Genomic DNA, 23277 nt, shown 5'->3' with positions numbered 1-23277 from the left:
CTTTCAGGTGTTTGGAAAAGTCTGCAACCGCAGCCGAACGGTGGGTCAAGCAGCACACTGCCTATTCTGATGAACCCCCCGCTAATAAACAATAAAATACGAAAACCCAGCAAAACGTCTGAAATAACTTTTATTTTTAAATTATCAACTTTAATGCATTAACAAATGTAAGCCTCAAATGTGTGTGTGCTTATTGATCTGCCTCTCTCCGTGTTATATCTATATCCGTTTGAAATACAGTGGTACCTCGGGTTACGAACTTAATTCATTCTGGAAGTCCGTTCCTAACCAGAAGCGTTTTTAACCCGAGGCGTGCTTTCCCACAGAAAGTAACGGAAAATGGATAGATCCGTTCCAGACAGCGAAAAACAACCCGTAAAACAGAAAGTTTCAAATGAGTTTTACTATCTAATGCAGGGGTCGGCAACCTGCGGGGGTCATTTAACCGGCCCATGGACCCCCGCCACCCACTTGGTCGACTCCTGTGCACTGTGCTGAACCAGCACAGAGCAGAGCGGGGAACCGCCTTCTGCGATGCTGGCTGGCTTCTCATTGGCTGCAGGAAGCTCCTGGAGCCAATGGGAAGCTGCGCACGCCTCCTCCGTGCCAGAAGGAACACTGGAAATAGCGCTTGTGCATGCGTGCGTGAACTCCAGCCCACCGTGGCGTCTGCGGGACCGTGAACTGGCCCAAGCCACAAAAACTTTGCTGATCCATCAAATGAAAGCAATAAAAACGTACTGTACTGTAAAATCAATAAAACAGTACGGATTTTTTAAAAATGAAAACGTGGTTTTTTTCTTACCTACACTCATGATAGTCATTGCTTGGATAGGGGGGTTGGGGTCCTCTTCTAGATTCACAATCGGCGATTCCTCTCCTGACATTCCTCTTTTTTTAAAAACACCACTGCCCACCTAACACCACTGCTACCTGGTTCAGACTCAACTGGATCTCTGCCTTACCAAAACAGTTTCACTTGAGACTTTTGCCGAAGTTTTAAGATTTGTCTAAAGTGAGACATAGCGAAATCGTTGAAAGTGTTTGTGGCATGACTCACAGCAGCTTTGTCAGGGTGGTATTTTTCAACAAAAGCTTGCATTTCAGCCCATTTTGCAAACATCTCTTTGATTTTTGCTGTAGGTACACTTTCTCTGCTCTCCTCCTCCTCCGAAGACATTTCCTCAGCTGCCGCCTTTTGCTGCTCCAGCAAAATGTTTTGAAGTTCTTCGGCAGTGAGCTCAGCGCCGTGCTCCTCCACCAACTCCTCCACATCAGCACCACTCATCTCCAAGCCCATGGAATTTCCCAGAAACACAATATCCTCCACAAGAGGCACATCTTCTTCGACAGCCTCCGTTGCATGTTCTGGGACAACATCTGGCCACAATTTCTTCCACGCTGCCTGCAGAGTTTTCTGAGACACATCCCTCCATGCTTTGTCTATCATATGTAAGCAATGGAGGATATTAAAATGATTCTTCCAGAACTCTTTTAGGGTTAGCTCTGTGTCCGAGGTCACCTCAAAGCACCTTTGGAAGACTGCTTTGGTGTAAAGCTTCTTAAAATTTGATACGACCTGCTGGTCCATGGGCTGGATGAGAGAAGCTGTGTTGGGGGGCAAAAACTTTACACTGATGAACGCAAACTCTTCCATCAACTCGTCCTGCAAGCCTGGGGGGTCACTTAGAGCGTCATCCATAAGAAGCAGGCACTTCATTGGAAGATTTTTGTCCTGGAGGTATTTTTTCACGCTCGGCCCGAAGACTTCATGAACCCACTCGATAAAAAATTGCCTGGTTACCCGAGCTTTGCTGTTTGCCCTCCACATCACGTGCAATTTGCTTTTTATGACATTGTTCTTCTTAAATATCCTGGGGTTCTCAGAATGGTAGACTAGCAAAGGCTTCGACTTGAAATCTCCACTCGCATTCGCACATAATAAAAGGGTCAGCCTGTCTTTCATGGGCTTGTGTCCCGGCAACGCTTTCTCGTCCTTTGTGATGTACGTATTCCGTGGCATTCTCTTCCAAAAGAGGCCTGTCTCATGGCAGTTGAAAACTTGCTGGGGAACGAAGCCCAGCGACACAACGTAATCTCGAAATTCCAAAACAAATTGGTCAGCACCTAATTTGTTGGCGCTGGCAGCTTCAGCGTGTTTACCGTGGATGCCACTTCTCTTCTTAAATTTTTCAAACCACCCTCTGCTCGCTTTGAAACTCTCAATCTCAGCGCTTGCGCCAGGAGTGTTTGCGACGAGTTGGGCGTGCAAATGTAAAGCTTTTTCACAAATTATGCTCTCGGTAATGCGGTCGCCCGCCAACTGCTTTTCGGTTATCCATATTAAAAGCAATTTTTCCATTTCTTCCATCGTCTGTGTTCGCTGCTTGAGTGTTTTAACACCCTTCGCAACGCTGGCCCCCTTAATGGCATCCTTGTTTTTCAACATGCTACAAATTGTAGATTTGGCCATGCCAAACTGCATTGCCAGATCACTTACACGGACCCCACTTTCATGCTTGGAAATGATTTGCTTCTTGACCTCAACCGTTATCACGGTTCTCTTGCCTTTGCTGCTTTTATCCATGCCTGCAGTCCCACAGTCAATCAGTAAGAATCAGCTGAACTGGGTTCCGCACAATCCCCAAAACAATAGAAGAAGGCAGAGTCCCCCAAAAGGAAGGAGCAAGGCAGAGACAAAGGCACAAGGCAGACTCACACAAACAAATCCCAAAATACCTTGCAGAATCCCAAAATTTTCAACTCCCCCCTCCCACAGGGTGGGTGGGCTTACCTGGCCAGGTGCCACCCACCTTGCTACCAGCTTGGGGGGCGGGGCAAGGGCCAGTAAAGGGCTGATGTTTTCTGGCCCAGGCTCACTAGATTCACCGCTGGACTTCGCTCTTAGGTAGTGTTCCTTACCTAATGTTTGGGGCTGGGGTGCAACCTGCTGGGCCTCCTGCAGCCTGAGCCTGGTAGCAGAGGCCTAGCTCTGGGCCACGGCAAGGCCTCCTGAGACCTCCCGTGGCCAGAACCCAGTAGCGGAGGCCTCGATAGGTGCCAGGGGCTAGCTCCGGGCCACGGCTGGGCCTACCGAGGCCTTGTTCGCACGCCGAAATAAATTCACAAGCAGGAACACTCAGTTCCGGGTTAAAAGTGTTTGTAACCTGAAAATTTGTAACCAGGGCTGTTCATAACCAGAGGTACCACTGTAATGAGATGGTGTTGAGGAAATAAGAACAAGCCACACTCCCCAGTCTGACTGCCAAAATCCAATTAAAGCTGCCAGATGCGTTCTGACTTTGTTCTTCCTTGCAGGTAGTCTGACAAGAAAACGATTATTTGCCAGCAGGATATATTCATAAGAGGCTGTGCATCGCTCACTCACTCAACAGTTCTGGGCTTTCATGAAGCTTTGAAATACTGGGAATTCCAAATCTAAACATGAAATCTTCTGAACCTATTACAAAAAGAAAGAAATGTTAATGCTGTACATTCCGCATCCGTTTCAAAAGACTGGGATAGGCAAAGTAAAACAGTCCCTTGGGGAATTCCTAATCGAAATCTGCAGCGTTTAAAGGCCAAACGCTCAATGACATTTCAAAGTGTGGAATCAGTAAACAAGTTTTAATTTGTTGGAATTTGCCCAGAGTGGCTGTGGCAACCCAATCAGATGGGTGACATATAAATACATAAATACATTGTTATTTATAGCTGGGGGTGGGTGGGTGCACACCCTCAGACTCGGAGAGGCAGGAAAGTCTGGGACCAGTGTCTGCAGAAAAACTGTCCCCAGAGCCCACAAAGGGTTCTGAAGCCCATGGACGGCAGATTGTTGCTGTGGCAGCTGTTTGGACCACTCCCTGCCACAGGAAAGGCGGGCAATGAATTTGACACAGCTGCAAAGAGCTTCATGGGTTGAGCCAGGAAGAAGAGAATTTGGTTAGGTCGAAAAAGCTCTGGTTACCCCAATGAGCAGAGAAAAAACAGGACAAACTGGAAGGGGACGTTAAAACAAGCACGATCTGCAACAGCAATCCCCCACGTACATCAGTTTGAGACTCCTATAAAATCCAATATAACGGCTGGACTGTACCAGTTCTCATCTGGTTCTCACCTCAACTGCTGGAGAGAGACTCCTCTTTAGGCAAAAGCATCACCATGCATTTGGTATATATCCATGGTGCTGGCAGCTGTGTGTTTAGCCAGGGAAGGCCTAGTGGGAAGAAGCAAAATTGGGGTGATGACACTGTCTTCTTCTTTTTTTTTCATGGTCTGCACATCTCTAGGAAGCACCTTGAAAGTCTACTCACCAAGCACACCTCCTGCTCTGTTCTATTTGTCATCAAATTGTCATCCTAGATAGCTCACTTGGTTAGAGCGTACTGCTGATAATAGCAAGGTTGCAGGTTCGATCCCTGTTATAGGACAGCTGCATATTCCTGTGCTGCAGCGGGTTGGACTGGATGATCATGAAGGTCCCTTCCAACTCTAGAATTCTTTGTGTCTAAATGAAGGTCCTTCAGAAGGTTAACCAAAGGGCAGCATTCCAGACACGAGAAAATCTGGGCACAAGAAGACAGGGAAATTTTAAAGAGACAGATAAAGAGATCTCAGTGCTCAGGCAGATAAGATTACTAATCATGAAGTTAAAAGAAAGGTTTATGCCAAAGAGATACGCCCTCTGATGAGATGGCACCTGTAGGATACCAACTCATCACCTCCCTTTGGGAAACCTTATAAACCAATTTGATCCTCCTTTAAATCCAGTTTGAATCAGTTTACATCTCGCAATGAAACTGTCCAAACTGAACTAAAGAACAATGGGAAGAGAAGTAGTTGAACTATGCAGAACTGGGAAAAAATGACAAAGACTAAGAGAAAAAGACAACAGAGACTTTGAAAAAGATTGGGAAGCATTCATATTATATTTGCAGAAACAAAGAAAGGCAATAGACTTGATGGCAGGATTTAAATAAACATCCACATTATTAGCATAAGAAAGTGTTTGAAAGATAGTGAAATAAGATGATGTATTTAATTTTATTTTTATGCTTTTAAGGTTTGATGTTATGTCATTAATAACTTTTTCTGCTGAGAGATTGTAAACCGGGTGAAAATAGAAACAAAGCAGAAACGGAAGTTGGGGGAAGTCTTGGAGGGGAGGGAGGGAATAATATATAGTAAACGTTAAGCATTTGAGATGTATGCAATGAACAAAAATGAAAAATGAATTATTATTTTTTTAAAAATAGAAACTGTCCAACCCGGAGGTAACAAGCAAATAGGTTACAGTGGTCAGGCTCTCCTGGCCCAAAAACTGACCTAGCTATCTTACCAACCAAAACAGATACAAGACAGTCTTAGCCAATGAGATAACCCAAGTCCAGAGATGGACCTAGCAGCATCCCTAGAGTATGAGCCTGCTCCAAATCCAACTGCACCAGAATCATTTGTGTGAATGAGCTAATCAGAGATCCAGACCGTCCCAAATCTCTCCAGTAACACGGCTCCACTCAGGGGCTTTTTGGGGGAGGGGAGGGGGAGGCAAACACTAAAGGGTTGGAGGGGCAGGAGAGTCTGGCACCAGTGTCTGCAGAGTAACTGTCCCCAGAGCCCACAAAGGGTTCTGAAGCCCATGGACGGCAGATTGTTGCTGTGGCAGCTGTTTGGACCACTCCCCACCACAGAAAAGGTGGGCAATGAATTTGACACAGCTGCACAAGGCAGTGTCACTCGCTAAGAGGAGCAGCTGTGTACTATTAGGCTTTGGTCACCACAACAAGCAAAAGAAAAATAGGACAAACTGGAAGCAGATCCTAAAATGAGCATGTTCTGAACTCTGGGACACTTTGTAGGCTAATTGATCCTTATTCAAATCCAGCTTGTGTTGGATTGTACAAATTCTCACCTCGCTCTTCCAGATCATCCCACTTTAGGCATAAGGATCAAAACACATCTTTCTTATTTGCTGTGTCACGCAGGAGCTTGCTCTGATCTCCCATCATTGTGCACCCCAAGCCTGAGAAAGATGAAGGCAGTTTAGTTTTTAAACATCTATACAGAGGATTACCACGGTGCTTAGAAAGATAGCTGAGGTTACTAACAGGAAACCCTTTTATTTCTTTCAAAACGTTTATGCCAAAGAAATAGACCTTATTCCCAGTTTTGTGATAGAGAGAATCAAGTTGCATGTGTGAAATTACACAAATAATATAAGAAGAAGCATATTAACCTCATTGCACAACAGAACTGTGTTTGTAAGGTAATTAACACCTTTCTGTTTGTTTTTAAGTCACTGGTTTGCCCTGGGCAAGATAAAAGCAACTAGTCAAATGTAATAAAAACATGTGAAATAAATAGCTTTTATCCTGCACCATCCCAACTTTAGCGCTGGAGGCTGCACCAAGGTCCCTGGTGGAGAGGAGGAGAGAAGCAGGAGCCGTATCGATTGTTGTAATGGATTGCTTCAAGTTACAAGAAAGGAGATTTTGACCAAAAAAACGGAAGAACTTTCTGCCGTTAAGAGCTGTTGGACAGTGGAACAGTCTCCCACAAGAGGTGGTGGGCTCTCCTTTCTTGGAGATTTTTAAGCAGAGCTTGGATGGCCTTCTTTCATGGATGCTTTAGTGGAGTTTCCTGCACGGCAGGCGGTTGGACTAGATGACCCTCAAAGACCCTTCCAACTCTACTATTCCATGATTCACAAGCCGACGTCCTCTGCAGGGGCCACGGGGCACCAGGAAGCTGCTCTCCCACTCACATCTGATCCTTTACACCAGGGGTGCCCAAACTTTTTTCAAAGAGGGCTGGATTTGATGAAGTGAGCATGCAGATGTTGACATTTTTTTTTAGGATTGAGCTTGTTGATCTTCTTTTATTATTATTTTACCCCAAAGTTGTTAAACTTTATTTAGGATTGAAGTTTTGAGCAGGCATAGGCAAACTTGGCCCTCCAGGTGTTTTTGGGTGACTACAATTCCCATCATCCCTGACCACTGGTTCTGAAAGCTAGGGATGATGGGAGTTGTAGTTCCAAAACATCAGGAGGGCTGAGTTTGCCTATGCCTGTTGTTGATCTTTCATTATAATAATTATTTTACCCCAAAATTGTTGGACTTTTTTTAGGATTGAAGTTGTTGAGCAGGCATAGGCAAACCTGGCCCTCCAGGTGTTTTGGGTGACTACAACTCCCATCAACCCGGCCACTAGTCCTGTTAGCTAGGGATGATGGGAATTGTAATCCCCAAAACATCAGGAGGGCCGAGTTTGTGTATGCCTGCTCGATGTTTTTGAGACTACAACTTCCATCATCCCTGACCACTGGTTCTGAGAGCTAGGGATGATGGGAGTTGTAGTCCCCAAAACACCAGGAGGGCCAAGTCTGCCCAGGAGGGCCGAGTAGTCCCCAAAACACCAGGAGGGTCGAGTTTTTTTTAGGATTGAAGTTGTTGAGCTTCAGGAGACAGAGTGCCACAGGGCCAGATTAAACCGGAAGGCTGGATTAGGCCCCCGAAACGTATTTTGGTGCTGCTTTACACAGAAAGCCTGAAAGAGGTTTCTTCTAAGTCCTCCTCCGGGTGGCCCCGTTGCAGCAAGGCAAAAGAAGGGGTCGGGGGGGCTGGTGGTGTGGCGAGGTGGCCCCGCGCCAAGGACAAAGCGGGGCGGCCCCAATCCCGCCCAGCTGGTTTTCCCTTCGCCCTTTCCCGGCCCTTCACTTTATACGAAATAAATTAAAGTCAATAAATTGAAATCAACCTCCCCAAGATCCGGGAACCCGGACTGACCTCTTTCCGTCTTTCCCGGCGGCCCCTCATTCCTTTCCCCGCTTCGCACACGTGCGCCTAAGGGCAAAAGGAGGAACAGGAAAGGGAAGTCGCGCGGGCTGGCGCGTCACTTCCCCTGCGACGGGAGAGCGCTCCCGCTGGCCCTCGACTGCCATTGGCTCGCGGGGAGGAAACCGCTGGCGCCATCTTTGTGGAGGGCGTTTTTCCCTTTCTGCTCACCCCGCTGCCCCTCCCCAAGATAGAAATTCAGAATAAGGGCCGAGCTCCCTCTCTTCCCTACCTCCAGGTCTCTCCCCCGTTTTCCTGGCCTCGGTTACCTCAGAAATCGTCTCTCCCTGGGATTACAGAGCGACGGTGCGCGCGCAGCTCTTCGCTTTTTCTATCTCTAGGGCTCGAGCCTTTGTTGTCTTCGACCTGCGGCCTGATCAACCGGAAGCGGACGTTAGAGGGAGGGGGCGGAGCTTAGCGCTAGGCAACGCACGCAAGGGGCGGGGCGGGCTGTATGTATAGCTCGGAGGACCTTTGGTCCCACTGGACTTCAATTCCCATCAGCCCCAGCAAGGAAGACTAATGGCCGGGGGTGATGGGAAATGTAGTTCAGCAACGTCTGAGGGGGATTAAGGTGCTCCACACTTGGCCCACGTGGCTACTAAAGTCTAATTTCATTCCAAGTATATACAATTTATTAAAATTGTTTAATAAATTAATGTATCAACTTATTACATTTTATATATATACACACACACACACACAGTATATATATATATATATATATATGCTTTCGTAGATTTTCACGGGTACAGGAATGCAGGTTTTGGTGTCCTCGGGTGTCTTCCCGTGTAAAAGTTGGGGTGTCTAGGCGACGTTTCGACGAGGTCTCACTCGTCATCTTCAGGCTGGTGCTTTCGGCTTCTTGTTACTGGAACAGAGCAGGATCTCAGTGTTTGAGTTCCTATAAATACTGTTGAGGAGGTGTGGTGTATAGCCTCCAATGTTCTGGGCAGAGAGGAGGTTCCCAGGCTAGTGTGCCTTTTCTTCTTTTGTTCCTTAATTACTTGAGGGATATCTTGAGTGATTTCTTGAGTGATTTCCTGAATCCCACTTAGGTGGGTCATTAGGTGTGGATTAGTTGCTAAAGCCTTCGTGTCTTGAACTCTTGAACTTTGTGAAGAGTTTTTCTGAGAAGATGGCTGTACTGCACTTGGTTGTGCTCTGGCTTGGCTTCGTGTATAGGGGCGAGCTGTGGTTTTGTGGCCTGTGCCAGCCAGATCTGTGTAGGGATTGCAGGGGGGTGCAGCATCCGGAGGTGCCACCCTGGTTTGGCTACTGGATGGTGTCTGTAATTTATCTGTGGAGAGGGTCTGGGTTTGGGTCTGGTGTGGTTGATTGGTGATGGCGTTCTGTGTGCCTCTGGATCTGGTGTCAGATTTTGTGGGGAGGGCTAATTTCCAGATGTCTGGCAAGCGGGATGTGTCGTCACGCTTGTTCATGTTGTGAGGGTGTTTCTCTATCTCGATGGCTTCCATGATTATTCTCTTGTGGTGATGTTCCATGTTAAAGAGCAATTATATATATATATATATATACACACACACACAGTATATATATATCCCTATATATCTATATAATTTATACTTCATCACAGGGCAGTTTGCAACATTAAAGGTCTGGCCAATTCTGTGCATCTTTTAAGTCCAGGGTCCTTATTCAGGCCGAGGGCCAAACTGCCTCCTGGGCAAGCTTTCAGGGGCCACATTGTCATCGGTGGGCATGGCCAGAGGCAAAAATGGGCAGGGCAACAAAAGCCACATCTCCCTTTTGGTGCTGTAGCCTCGATCCTCCAAAGGCTTGTGCAACCCTCTATCCTCCACCCATTGCCCAGGTAGACAAAAACACTCAAGGAGGGAGTGCAAAATCCCCTTTTTCTGTCTGCTGCTCCTCCTGGGGCTACTGAGCAGAGAGGAAGGTGGGGTGGGCAGTCCCAGGTGGGGCCACCACACAGCAGCCCCCCAACCAAGGACATCAGGCGATATCATGCCAGTTTCCAGCAACTGGCATTCAGGAGACAGAGCAAAGCCCGTGCTGGCTAGTAGCCATTGAAAGCACTTTTCTTCTCTGTGAATTTGTCCAATTCTCTCTTAAAGCTGTACAAGTTTGCGGCCAACGCTGCCTCCTGCAAGAGCAAATGCCAACTACATCGGAGACGTGGGCAACGTCTCGATTTTCAAGCTGATGTCTTACTTGAATTTTACCGTAAATAGCCTCGAGAAGTTGCTTACAAGCAGAGTCCCTATTACCCAAATGCTCGTTATATGAAAATTTACTTATCCAAACACAAGGAATCAGTACCCAAACCTCACTACACACGCAGGAGATTCAGATATCCAATCTGCTGGACCTTTGTGCTGTGCTGTAAAAAAAATAAACAGTCTTAAAGGTAAAGGTACCCCTGCCCGTACGGGCCAGTCTTGCCAGACTCTAGGGTTGTGCGCCCATCTCACTCAAGAGGCCAAGGGCCAGCGCTGTCCGGAGACACTTCCAGGTCACGTGGCCAGCGTGACATCGCTGCTCTGGTGAGCCAGAGCCGCACACGGAAACGCCGTTTACCTTCCCGCTAGTAAGCGGTCCCTATTTATCTACTTGCCCCCGAGGGTGCTTTCGAACTGCTAGGTTGGCAGGCGCTGGGACCAAACAGCGGGAGTGCACCCCGCCGCGGGGATTCGAACCGCCGACCTTTCGATCGGCAAGCCCTAGGCACTGAGGCTTTAACCCACAGCGCCACCCGCGTCTTAAGTGAGCCTTATTTTTTGTTTTGCTGGTCTGCAGCAGTCATTTTGCCTGAAATTATGGTGGGGAGGGAGGGGGTGAGGTCAGACATGTAAGAGAGCATTCCCCCCCCCCCTTCCATGTTTGCAAGGTTTCAGAGGGTTTCCCTGGTTTCTTCCCCATCATTTGGAGGTCAAAATTCTGTGGTCAAGAACAGATATGAGATTTCCCCATGGGAATTAATGGAAATCGTCAACTCATCATGCAAACGCTCGCCAAACAATTCATTGAGAGCATATTATGTTTGAAACGCGATAACTGGGTGTATCTTTGAAATAGCAGAAGGGTTCCAACCAAAATTAAAATGAAGGGAAGGCAGGAGGGACTGAACAATTAAAAAATAATTTCTATCCCACCCTCTTTTTGAAGATGGACAGGATGGAAAAATGAAGCTGATAAACCACTCAGATTGGGCCACATTATTCATATAGGACCACCCAGAAAGGACTCTTTATAGCTCCAGACAAACAGCTGGGAGACACCAAATAAATTTTACCGAAGTTACAGCAAAAGAAAAACAGATGGAGTTTCATCACCCTCTGCTGGCCAGCCTGGTCCAAAGAAAGAAGCTGCAGGCACAACATCGCCATTCCATTCTTTTGATCAGGATGACACAGAAAGAACAGAACCAGCTGGCTGGTGACTTGGACTGGTCAATACTGCTGCAAATCTTGGATGCGAGAGCTTTTTTTGTGTGGCGTCCGTCTGTCTCGAGAGACAATGGAGGGCACCTCCAGAGGTTGAGTCAAACCACTGGAGAATCAGAGCCTGCTGTGGCGGCAGAGACCAGTAACTCATAACTTCCTCCTGCTTTGTTTTGGCTATGTATGCAGCACCGAAGGGACCTCCCCAGTGTGCAAACCTGGGCAGTATGTATGGAGGTCCTGGGATGCCCAGATGACAAGACCCGTCTCTTGGCGTCACTTATGGGGTCCACAGGAAAGCAGGACAATGTGTTTGGCACCAGCTTGGCTGCAGGAGTTGCCAGGATGAGGCATACAAGGTGCAATCCAACCACCTTAGGGACTCCACTCCAGATCTGTGTGAAGTTACCTCCTGAGCCTTTTCTTCTCCTGAGGATATCTTGCAAGGCTGCAGAGGTTTAGGGTCAGAGAGTTCCTTTTCCTAGACGGGCTTTGTTCCCAGGTGAACGAGCTCCACCTGCCCCTCCCTTCCCTCTACCATATGTGCAGAAACCACAAAATCCCTGAGGATTCCCCACTACCACCTGCTTTTAAAATGGAGCGACTACTGGGCTGGGGTGTAGTTTAGTTTCAATTATTTTATTTTAAAAAAATTAAAGACCTCCATGGCACAACTTCTTCCCAGCACAGTTAAGGGTTAGTTCTGAACAAGTACAATACAATTACAACCAATAAATTCAAAAGGAAAACAACAAAATAATAATAATAATCTAAATTTCAACAGATAAAAATAAAAAGGATCACTTCAAACAAGATTAAAAAAAACCTTTTTCTTTTCTTCTTTTTTTAAAAAACCTTTTTAAAAGTTAAGTTGCCAACAAGACTATCTGTATTGGCAATTGATTTTCCTGCCATCTAACACAATGCAGGGGGGGGGGGGCGCGGTGAAACCAGGAAGTGCTGAGAAATCCTTTTAAAAAATGTGTTCTGATACAAGGTATACAGATGAGGTAATTTACAACACAGATGCTGTTAACAATCTGCAGTTTCCTCGCGCTCCTTTCAAGACTGCTGCTTGGGTGGGCAGCAAAACTGGCATTAAGCACGGAGAAGGAAATTTGTTTGCATCGCTCCCTGAATCAGAAACCTCCTGCTCTCCTCCCCTCACCTTCTCATGATTTAAGGTTGGATGCTTACTGAAATCTGCACCCTAGGTGGGCTCTCCCCTCAACTGGTCTGCGACAGTAGGATACCCTTTAGCCCCATTTGCCAAGTTAAGGAGGCGACAGGAGGGAAAATTGTCGCCTGCTTGAAGAGGTTTTTTTGTAGGTCTCCCCATGCAAAGATAGACACAACATTTCTGAATGCTGAATCTTTCACAGCCACCGACTGTTGCCAAGAAGAGGTTGTCTAGCGTGGGCCTAGCTTCCACATCCGCAGGAGGCCATGAACCACCACAATTTCCCACCAGCGCTTCCAATAAGCTACTGCCGCGCGAATTTTTAAGTCCGAACTAACTTTCCAAGGTGGTGGTGGGGAGGCCACGGAGAACGCAGCTCAGGGTCTCATGTTCTTCGCTATGCAATTCACTCATGCTTCGACCACACCCTCAAAAGTGTCACAACCCGGAAGAACAAAAACGGAGGGGAAAGCAAAGTTAATAAAAAACAGGAAGAAATACGTGGTTACCTAACTCCGACCCCCCAAAAGTTGCATATATTATTGAAAAATCAAGTGATCGGTGCTCCCCCGGAGGCAAACTGCCTCTTGAAGTGGTTGTCGAACGAGGAGACAACTCTGGAGGAAACGGGGAGGGGTTACTGTGCCTCCAAGTCTCCCCCATCAGTGGTTTGAATCAGGCGCTGAACAGCAGCACGCAGAGAGCCACCCCTCTCTCCATCCTAAACTCCAGCGCTGCCGAGGTGCAAAAGGAAAAACGTATGCCGAGGGTCCGGGCGATGCTTTGGCTTGTGAGATGCTTCTGGTAAGGCTTCTTAGCGCTGTTTGCTACGAGAACCAAATCTGTGCACGGTGCAAAATAGACAGTGAAGGAGAAGCGGCCTGAACCTGCCCACCCACCTACCTACCCCCAAGCCCCCCGCTTCGTGGATCGGAGGGCCGCAAGCTGAGTTTTAAAAAGCGTGGCGCTGGCTCAGGGAGAACGTAAAACCTAACCTTTCGATAAATTAAAAAAAAACAAAACAACCCCAACAGTTTTATTTACATCAAGGAATTCCAACACTGGATCTTTCAGCATAGGAAGGACAAGAGTTATATACACACACGCTCACAGGGGGAAGCAGATGCTCTCCGCGGCTAGGGTTTCTGACAGGTCTACCATCTTGTTCTTTGCTCTCTTTTCCTTTCTCTGTCAAAGTCTCGGGGCTGTTCATTCCTCCCCCACCCCTCCGCTTTCTATTTACAAGACCACGAGTTAGGTTGAAAATAAAACGAAAAGCAAAAAACGAAACCCCAGCATACAGCGGCATCTCTCGCCACATGGCACGTGAGAGGAAGGTGAGCAGGTGAACTGTCCCGCTGTCAGTTTGCATGGTCCAGTTTGGGCCGAACCAACCAGCCAACCAGAAGCTTGAGTTGCTTTTAAAGAGAGATACCCACTGACAAAGGCATTTCCAAAATACCGAACCAAGAAGACATGGATGTATCTTGCCAGGGGGCAGCGGGGAAGAGAGAGCGACTTATGGGAAGATGCCAAGACTCCTTTCAAGGGGGCAAAGCAGCTTCCTTCTGACTTGGATCAGAAACGTGAAAACTTCCGAACGAGGACACGTGCAAGGGGGGAGGTGCTGCCGGTGAGCCACGGGGGCTCACAGGAGAAGACCCCATTCCTACACGGAAGCTGCCGTCCCACAAACCTTAGAATATTTATTTTTTGGTAGCGGAAACTCCTCCCACTCTAGCTGTCAATCACAAAGAGGCAAAAACGGCACAACCGCTGCTTAAAGACCTTCGTCCGTCCCGGCTGCCTTTTAAGGAGCACAACGCAGGAATTCCCAAAAGGGGGAGAAAGCGAAATGTCCTTGCAAGTCTCACCCCTCAACCCATCCCGGACGCGGCATCAGCCAGCAGAAAGGAACGGGGAAAGAGGGAGAGCTTTCCGGCAAGAACCGGAACCCTCAAGATACACAGGCGTACCGCCTTGGATCTTACAAATAATAAAACGAACAGGGAAAGTGTTGGGGCGGGGAGAATTGTCCACGAAATACTCCATCTGCAGATTTTGTCAGGGAACCCCCTGAGATACGAAAAGTTCAAGTAAAAAAAGGGGAAAAATCGGCCTATATATTTTTCTTTTTTTTATGACTGAACTACTATAAATCCACAAGCAACTGTTCAGACATAACTCCTCCAAAGCATTCCATCCCCTCCCTTCTCCCTCCCCACAACGCCGGCCACAAGCGGCTGCTGTTGTCCTGGGGAAGGGGGTGGAGGAACGACCTCGGCCCCAACCCGGCTCCGGTCAGGCATCTGGGAGACGGGTGTCCTCCTCTACTGCTGGGCTCCCGCGGCAGCTGGAACTGGCATACCTAGGGTGTTGGCAGCAGCTATCACAGGCGAGCCCGCTAGAGGCCCCAGGGGTGAAGACGTTGGCACTGAAGAAAGCCCTAGATGGGAAGGAGAAGAGTGTTAGGGCCACAGAGGGGGCAGTTTCGCGTCAGAGTGTGGGGCCAGTGGCCCTGTCAGAGCCCAGCACCTTTGGGCCACTGCAAAAACGCTTGCTCACTCACTGCTGAACACATAAGCCAGCCACACAGAGAAAGCATCAAGGTAAAGGGACCCCTGACCATTAGGTCCAGTCGCGGACGACTCTGGGGTTGCGGCGCTCATCTCGCTTTATTGGCCGAGGGAGCCGGCGTACAGCTTCCGGGTCATGTGGCCAGCATGACTAAGCCGCTTCTGGTGAACCAGAGCAGCACATGGAAACGCCATTTACCTTCCCACCGGAGCAGTACCTATTTATCTACTTGCACTTTTTTGGAGTGCTTTCAATCTGCTAGGTTGGCAGGAGCTGGGACCGAGCAACGGGAGCTCACCCCGTTGCGGGGATTCGAACCGCTGACCTTCTGATCAGAGAGCCCAAGGCTCAGTGGTTTAACCCACAGCGCCACCCGCATCCCATAGAAAGCATCAAAGCAATGCTTTAAAAAATCAAAAATCAATCTGCGATGGTTCTTTCGCATGTACCACCACCTGATGATTAAGCTATCAAGTGATAAGCGAGCCATGTGCCAGCCAGCCCCTTTGGGAGTCCTGGCACTTTGAAAGCAAGTGGGGAAAATGGCACTGACACTTGGGCTCTGTCTTTTGTGTATCTGTGTTCTGGAAACTGATTTGGCCACAGTTTGTTGTGGGAAAGCAGCATAAACTCAAATCAATCAACCAAACTCATGCAAACAGCTGGAACAGTGGGGTTTAAAGCATTTCCCAGACTGTACCACCTCTGGCTGTGGGATGAGGCTTGCCCGGCAGAGGCCCAGTAGCCCGTGCAGACACGAGCGTGGTCGATTGTGGACCCACCTGACAACATACTGGCGCTGCTGACAGGGGTGCTGCTGCCCGGCATGTTGGTTGAGCTCATCCGAGCCTGGTCCTTCACTATGGGGTCTGCAAAACACAAACAAACCAGGCATCTTGATTAGAACAGGGGGTGGATGCACTCCCGTTATTTCTGAATCACACATATTGCATGCCATTCAACTGATTAGATCTGGGTGATATATTGGTCAATTGTCTGAAACCAGTATGGCAATACCGGTTTCAGACATTATGAGCTGGAAATGCATTGCGGTGGCCGGGAAGCCACGATGTATTCCCCGCCCAAATTGCCCGCAGACGGTGCGGAGGAAGAAGCAGCTGAAAAACATTTCATACATCACGATATATCAGCACACTGTGGTATTTAGCTGCTGGTATATCACAATGTGGAAAACCAGGTATCACCCAGCCCTACAGCTGGTGATCACAGGTTTCATTTATTTAAGCAGGGAAGTCTCCAGCCACGGAGATTGTGAAGAGAAGCTGGAATATGGATGGGAAGGCCTGGCAAGAATCCCATGTCACACATGCAGTCTTGCATATTGGGAAGGCAAGTATTGCTGGAGATGCAGCTTGGTGGTTTGGGTCTGGCATGACAACTGCTGAATTACTCTCCGTTTCCTAACAGCTATAGTTCACACAAGTTGCAGAACCCAGGTTTTGTTGGTAGGTGCGAAAAGCCAGGGCTGCTGCAGCGCAGAGAAATCTCATCCCTGAGCTGGAGGTTATCCGGATGGAGGAAAAGAAGGCAAGGCAAACTGTCTGCCTCCTCTTAAAAACATCCCTCGTCAGGATGGCAACTCACTGGTAGATCAATTGTGGAGTGTGATTTGGGATCGGTGCGATCTAAACAGGTTTCACTATACCCAAGAGAGCTTCCCACTGGCGGGGAATGGAAAGGGGGAAGCAAAATCCCCCAAACACTTTTATTCCCACAAGTCCTGGGACAACAGGACATATACAGGGCGAGTCCTTTAAAACAGTGTTCCCCATCCTTGGGTCTCCAGCTGTTTTCGGACTGCAATTCCCATCATCCCTGACCACTGGTCTTGTTAGCAAGGGATGATGGGAGTTGTAGTCCAAAAACAGCTGGAGACCCAAGGTTGGGGAACACTGCTTTAAAAGAATACACACGTTCCACGGGGCCTCTTTTAAAAGACTCACCCTGTAATATTGAGACACAAAGCAGCATCTTCGGCTGCAAAATTGCCTGACAGTCAAGAGGCAGATTCTTCATGAATGCGGAATATTTTCACAAGAACTGCGGGATTCAGCTGGGTTGTTCCGGAAACTCAGGGATGGGAGGGAACGGGCAGCTTACCTTCCCCCACCTCCTTTTACTGCCCCAAATCAAGCTCGGCTCCGATGAGATTTTGCCATGTGCAGCTCACAGATTTTGAAGTTATTTTGTGTGCCACCGCCAACATGGCTTTTCAAGGAAGGAGAAACAGGCTCAGAATGCCCTTTCTGGTGCACCTCTCATTCCTCCCTGACCTTTGCCCCTTTGACAGTCTGAAAAGCTGGGCCCATGCAGGGCCAGACTCACAGAAGTAAGGGTGCTCCATGGCTTCTCTCGCCGTCAGACGGGATTGGTGGTCGTATCGCAGCAACTTGTCCAAGAAATCCAGGGCCTCGGGGCTGACCAAATGCTGATTCTCGCTGTGGACGAAGCGCTCCCATCGCTTGCGGGAATGCCTATGAGCCAGGCGGGGAGGAGAACACAGAGTGAATGGATGAGTCCCCCTTGGACAGCCTCTGTTAACCCTACCAGCAGACAAGTATTTCTGCACGTTGTCAGCGACTCTTAAGAATGGAAAGAGGAACGCACACAAGTAACTTGAAGTCAAGTCGCCTGCCGTTTCTATAGCGCCTTACAAAGCAGTTTTGGCACTGCATGGTTTGGAGATGCAAGTGGAAGGAAGCGAAAAGGACATGTCCCTTCCAGACCACTAAACAGACAGCGAGAGAAGACATCTCAAGGCAGCCCTGTCTAGGGAAGTTTTTAATGCTTCATGCTTTATTGTGTTCTTAGTTGGAAGCCGCCCAGAATGGCTGGGGCCACCTAGTCAGTTGGGCAGCCAACTATTATTATTATATTATTGGTTTATGGAACTGGAGAGGGGATGGCCCCCAAAAGTTGGGGAACCACTGTGTTAAATCAATCTCATCTTACCTGCCCAAGATGTCGTTGAAACGGGGGTCAAGCTCAATGTTGTATTTGTCAATGTAGTCGTACAGGTCTTCTGTCCCGAGCACCTTAGCTATTCTCACCAACTGTGAACAGAAGGCGTAAGCCAGCATGTGGAAGCGCAGTGGCTGGGAGACGGAGCAACGAACCGGGGAGGCCTCCAGCTCAAGTCTTGCCTCTGGGTACGATCTCGCTTTGGGCAAGGCACTCTTCCCTCTCGGCCTCAGTCCGCCCACCTGCCCGCCAATACTGGGAACAACATTACGGAGTTCCCTTACAGGGTCACTGTAAGGATCGCAGCTAGGTAATAAAGGCCAAGAGCTCTAAACCCTTGAAAGCACTATATGAGTGTTAATTATAATGACAGATCATCTTTCTATTTTGAGATATTTATGTACCGCCCTGTGTACAAGCCACAGGATGGTTGACAACAAGCAAATGGGATTTTTTAAAAAATCCATAAAGCAACTAATGCTTTAAAAAAAAAAACAAGTAGCAAATCAATAAAGAACAGCTGCTAATAGCAGCAGCCATCAGGTTTCTCCTTTTCCAAATGCCTGCTGAAAAAGATGTGCCGGAACTATAGAGAGACGAGGCAAAATGCACTTCATTAAAGAGCGAGTTCTCTAAATTCACACAAAGAGCCTCCCTGTGTCAGCCACAGAACAGGCCCATGTGACACCAAGTGCCATTAAAAAACCTTACATGGGAACACCAATCTTGACCTTTGGTGAAATGTGATTTCCCCAAATAAGCAACTTCAGCTGGAAGACGGTGATCACAGCCACTTCAGACACCAGGAGGTGAACTTCCCACATGGCAGAAACACGAGCTTCTCGGGGCAGTTGTGAGATATTGGAAAACAAGATATGATCACTGTCATCCGCCCGACAATCCCTGGCAGCTGCTCTTCATTTCCCCGTCAGGAGTATTTGCAGGGCAAGTCAAGAGCAGTGGTGTCGCGGGGAGGGGGCGGTGCACCCCAGGTTCCACGTCTGGGAGGGTGACAAGAAGGCACCCCGAGCGCGGCAGCGCAAGCAGCCATCGCGCCACCGCATGTGGAGTATCCTCCGTCCGTGGCTGCAGCCATGAGCAGAGGATCCCACCACCGCCCATACGGCTCTCAGGCTGCGCTAGATACAACGCATGTGCAGTGTCGCATGCATGCGCTGTGCGTAGCGGTTTGCCACCAGCGCCACTGGAGTGCCATGCGGACGGCGGTGGGATCACTTCTCCCTTGCTTGCTGTAAGCGGCTCCCACTTTGCTGCTTTACAGCGAGCTGGGGAGGGAGGGAGGGACCTGTGGCTCCCAAGAAGACGAGCTGCGCAGTTTTGCCAGTGCCCCAGCAAAGCGGCATGGCTCCCCCCTTTCCCCCGACAGCTCAGGTACTTGGGAGTCGCGGGCGTGGGGGTGCAGAGACGTAGGAACATTCGTCGCCCACCCGTGACTCCCAAGCTTTCCCTGAGCTATCGGTGTGTGGGGGGGGGAGAGGGTGACAAAAAAAAATTCCACACCGGGTACCACCTGGGCTTGCTACGCCTCTGGTCAAGAGATCTGTTAGGCAAGGGAGCAGGTAGCTTTGGATGAACATGGGCTGGCATCAGACTGCCATATTCAGAGCACAGCCAGTGAAGTATAAATCTTGAGTCTGGCTTAGCCGAATACCAGCCATGTACATTGCTTCATGTCAGCTTGCAGCCAATACGTGCTAGCTAAAATCTACTGGAAACCAGAGAAACCAGACTGAAATTTATATCTGTGACCCATGGTAGCACCATTCATACGTGCAGGTCCTAACTGGAGTTGGCAGCGATCAAATGAGAATCGTACATGTGAGCCAATCCAATCTTGATTTTTCCAACCCTTGGGAAGCTGAGAACATGCAGAAGTCACGGAGGAAGAGAAAGCCCTGTGCCTGAACATCACCATCCTATCTCTTCCACTCTTTCTCTCACCTGATCATAGTTATCATGACCATGGAAGAAGGGCTCCTTTCGGAAGATCATGCTGGCGAGCATGCAGCCCAAGCTCCACATGTCCAAACTGTAGTCGTACATCTGCAAAGGAAGCAGAAGCAGGCCCATCGGTCTGGGGCACTTAACAGGCGCGAAAGGGGCAAAAGGAACACCGCAAACCAAGCCCTGTTGTGAGTGAGAACAAATCCCCACGACAAGTTGACAGCAACCACAAAGAAAATACACACCTCAGGGTGAGGAGTCCCTGTTAAAACGTAAAGGTACCCCAGCCCATACGGGCCAGTCGTGTCCGACTCTAGGGTTGTGCGCTCTTCTCACTTAAGAGGCCGGGAGCCAGCGCTGTCCGCAGACACTTCCGGGTCACGTGGCCAGCGTGACGAAGCTGCTCTGGCGAGCCAGCCCCAGCGCAGCACACGGAAACTCCATTTACCTTCCCGCTAGAAAGCGGTACCTATTTATCTACTTGCACTTAGGGGTGCTTTCGAACTGCTAGGTGGGTAGGAGCTGGGACCGAAGGACGGGAGCTCACCCCGCCGCGGGGATTCGAACCGCCGACCATACGATCGGCAAGTCCTAGGCACTGAGGTTTTACCCACAGCGCCACCCGCGTCCCAGAGGAGTCCCTGTTAGGGGTTTTTATGGCTGGAGGCCACCTGTTGTGGATGCCTTAGTTGAGAGTCCTGCATTGCAGGGGGTTGGACCCTTCCAATTCTACAATTCTGTTAGTGGAACCAGGCAGAGAGCCTTCTCGTTAGTGGTGCCCGCCCTGTGGAGCGCCCTCCCATCAGATATCAAGGCAGTACAGTGGTACCTCAGGTTACAGATGCTTCAGGTTAGAGGCGCTTCAGGTTACAGACTCCGCTAACCCAGAAATAGTACCTCGAGTTAAGAACTTTGCTTCAGAATGAGGACAAAAATCGCGTGGCAGCAGCGCGAGGCCCCACTAGCTAAAGTGGTACCCCAGGTTAAGAACTGTTTCAGGTTAAGAGCAGACCTCCAGAACGAATTAAGTTCTTAACCCAAGGTACCACTGTAAACAACTATCCGACTTTTAGAAGACATTATTGTATTTTAGTATTTTGCTGAAAGCAGCTCAGAGTGGCTGGGGAAACCCAGCCAGATTGTGGGGTATACATTATTATTATACATTATTATACATTATTATACATTATTATGTATCTGAAATACATTATTATTATCTGAAAGGAGCCCTGTTTAAGAAAGTTTTTAATGTTTGATGCTTTAGCGTATTTTTAATATTCTGTTGGGAGCCATCCAGAGTGGCTGGGGAAACCCAGCCAGATGGGTGGGGTATAAATCATAAAGTAGTGGTGTTGTTGTTGTTCTTTCAAGGAACAACACCCAAGAGAGAGAAGCAGATTCATCTGCTGAGACAGAGCTGCTGTGACCACTGCCATGTTACAAACAGGGACAATCCATTCAGGCCCAGAGACTGGTCCATTGGGAAGAATGGGGCACTTCCCCACCAACCTCAATCTGCATCCAAGCCAGCCCCAACTTGCCTGCCTGCTTTCTGGCAACCAGAGGGAGGGCAATGGGCGCCACCTTCTTCCTCTTTAGTGTCGGTGCTGACCTTGCAGAACTCAGCGAGGAGGAGCGCGGTGCAGGCAAAACCAGAATTAGATGACTCTGGCTCCACCTGCTGGCAGCCTCCTGCCTTACACCCCTGCGAGCCCCAGATGGGCAGGAGCCAGCACTCTTTGGAGCAGAGTAAACGAAATGAACCCTCCATCAATTCCACACCCAAACTGAAAGCTAAATAGGTAAGGATGCAGTTAGCACCAGGGGTGTCTAAAATGAGAATGGAAGGAAATGCAGCTCTACCTGGAGAGGAAGGGGGAAAGAGAAACGTTCAACTGATTTTTCTAACCCTAGGGCTGAATGCGCTTGCGTTCTTTAATTGTTTGTGCTGCTTTTCCACAAACCTGATTATTTCCGTAGCTGGGACAGTTACCTGATAATCTACGAGGAGCTCTGGGCCTTTGAAGTATCTGGAAGCCACTCGGACATTGTACTCTTGGCCAGGATGATAGAATTCAGCCAAACCCCAATCTATTAGCCGGAGCTAAAAAGGGAAAAGGGAAAGGAGATTGAGGAGGAGGAGGAGGAGAAACCTCTTTTACCTTGGCCTGCATCTTCCAGTGACTGTGCAGATTGCTTGCTGCAGGAAATAACAGCATTAGAAGTAAATGGAATGTTATGAAATGATGCGAAGATTTAATTGAGTGGAAGCGCAAAACGTAACTGACACCATCTGGCGTGGTCAGGGACAAAAATAGTGCAATCGAACTATTGAACTGTGAGTGAGAGGGAGGAGTAGGAGGGCAGAGGATAATTCTGCTCTGATGAGTAGCCAAGGCCTGGAAAATAGGAGTCAAACCACCCAAAAGCAGCGTTTCTCAGATGGAAGATCAATAATTACAGCAATGAATAGCTTCGGCTCAAAGTTCACACAAGGGTAAATTAGACGAGCAGGCGGGGGGGGGGGGGAAGAGAAAAATACAAAACGGAAGAAACTGAAAAAAATCAATTTGACCCTTGAAGAGTTGGAATGGGAGCTGCAGAAAACATCCTTCTTCCATCTCGGCACACCACGCACCAGCCTTTGCCCAACCTGGTGTCCTCCCCAATGTTATGGACTACAACTCCCATCAGTCTCAGCCAGGACAGCCAATTCTCAGGGGCTATGGGAGCTGTAGTCCAAAATGTCCAGGAGGAACCACGTTGGGGAATCCTGCTGTTCAGCATCTGTGCTCCTTACCGATATATTGTGAGCTGAGATCTACAGATGAATAGTGTGCCAATTTAATAAATGGCGAGAATAATAAAAATAACAGTATCTCTAACATTTTACACTGTACCTTGAAATGAGTGGTCATGTTTCCCCCCAAACAACAAACCAACCAGCATCACCAGCCTCCCCTTGTGAGGTGTAGCCACAAGGAACATATCTTAGAACTTAACTCTCAGTTCACAAAAAATGGCGGTGAAGTCCAATAGGCTTGACCAGTATCCTGTATGAACCAACTCTGTTCTGGGACATGCTCCGGAACCCTTGCAACACGAAAGGGCTCTGCAGCACATACCCAGAGAAGCTTTGGTAGGTAAAGTACTCAATGAAGGTGAAACGTCTGAACGCCAACAGGAGTTCTGCAGAAGCTAAATGTGCAAGATTTCACTCCTACCCTCCATACTAATCTCTTTTTGGAAATCTCTTTTCCACTCCTGCTTCTAACACACACAACAGCAGCAGCAGCAGTAGCAGTGCACCAGAGGA

General features: G+C 48.5%; 4 protein-coding genes across 8 annotated transcripts in view; 2 read left to right on the top strand and 2 right to left on the bottom strand.

Annotated features, from left to right (window-relative positions):
• Positions 1 to 23277, top strand: part of LOC310680724 (uncharacterized protein) — a 360376-nt gene that overhangs the window by 295601 nt on the left and 41498 nt on the right. The window lies entirely within an intron of this gene.
• Positions 113 to 8226, bottom strand: LOC310680591 (tigger transposable element-derived protein 1-like). 3 transcript variants are annotated; one of them, XM_083447454.1, is made up of 5 exons: positions 8105 to 8226; positions 5912 to 6022; positions 4314 to 4565; positions 4118 to 4216; positions 113 to 3460 (listed from the first exon to the last, which is right to left on the bottom strand). In XM_083447454.1, exon 5 carries the CDS (start codon positions 2585 to 2587, stop codon positions 962 to 964), a length of 1626 nt encoding a protein of 541 aa, XP_083303580.1. In that variant the 5' UTR covers positions 2588 to 3460; positions 4118 to 4216; positions 4314 to 4565; positions 5912 to 6022; positions 8105 to 8226; the 3' UTR covers positions 113 to 961. The 3 variants fall into 3 exon arrangements, with proteins under 3 accessions (XP_083303580.1, XP_083303579.1, XP_083303578.1); XM_083447453.1 differs by lacking the exon at positions 8105 to 8226 and adding an exon at positions 7788 to 7874; XM_083447452.1 differs by lacking the exons at positions 5912 to 6022; positions 8105 to 8226 and having other exon boundaries at positions 4314 to 4779.
• Positions 11876 to 23277, bottom strand: part of CSNK2A1 (casein kinase 2 alpha 1) — a 47831-nt gene continuing 36429 nt past the window's right edge. For all 3 annotated transcript variants that reach the window (XM_083447559.1, XM_083447560.1, XM_083447561.1), the window contains 6 exons: positions 21955 to 22065; positions 19959 to 20060; positions 17988 to 18088; positions 17361 to 17509; positions 15797 to 15883; positions 11876 to 14883 (listed from right to left, as the gene is read on the bottom strand). In XM_083447559.1, the coding sequence (XP_083303685.1) occupies positions 14768 to 14883; positions 15797 to 15883; positions 17361 to 17509; positions 17988 to 18088; positions 19959 to 20060; positions 21955 to 22065 (666 nt within the window). In that variant the 3' untranslated portion in view covers positions 11876 to 14767. The remainder of the gene's footprint in view (positions 14884 to 15796; positions 15884 to 17360; positions 17510 to 17987; positions 18089 to 19958; positions 20061 to 21954; positions 22066 to 23277) is intronic.
• Positions 20470 to 23277, top strand: part of FAM110A (family with sequence similarity 110 member A) — a 273110-nt gene continuing 270302 nt past the window's right edge. Inside the window, exon 1 of the mRNA XM_083447587.1 lies at positions 20470 to 20604. The gene's annotated coding sequence lies outside the window, so the exon portion shown is untranslated. The remainder of the gene's footprint in view (positions 20605 to 23277) is intronic.

Source organism: Podarcis tiliguerta (genome assembly GCF_965153285.1).
Source record: "Podarcis tiliguerta genome assembly, chromosome: 6".
NCBI classification, from domain to species: Eukaryota; Metazoa; Chordata; class Lepidosauria; order Squamata; family Lacertidae; genus Podarcis; species Podarcis tiliguerta.
The sequence above is the reverse complement of the archived record's forward strand: the minus strand, read 5'-3'. Positions and strand labels throughout refer to the sequence as shown.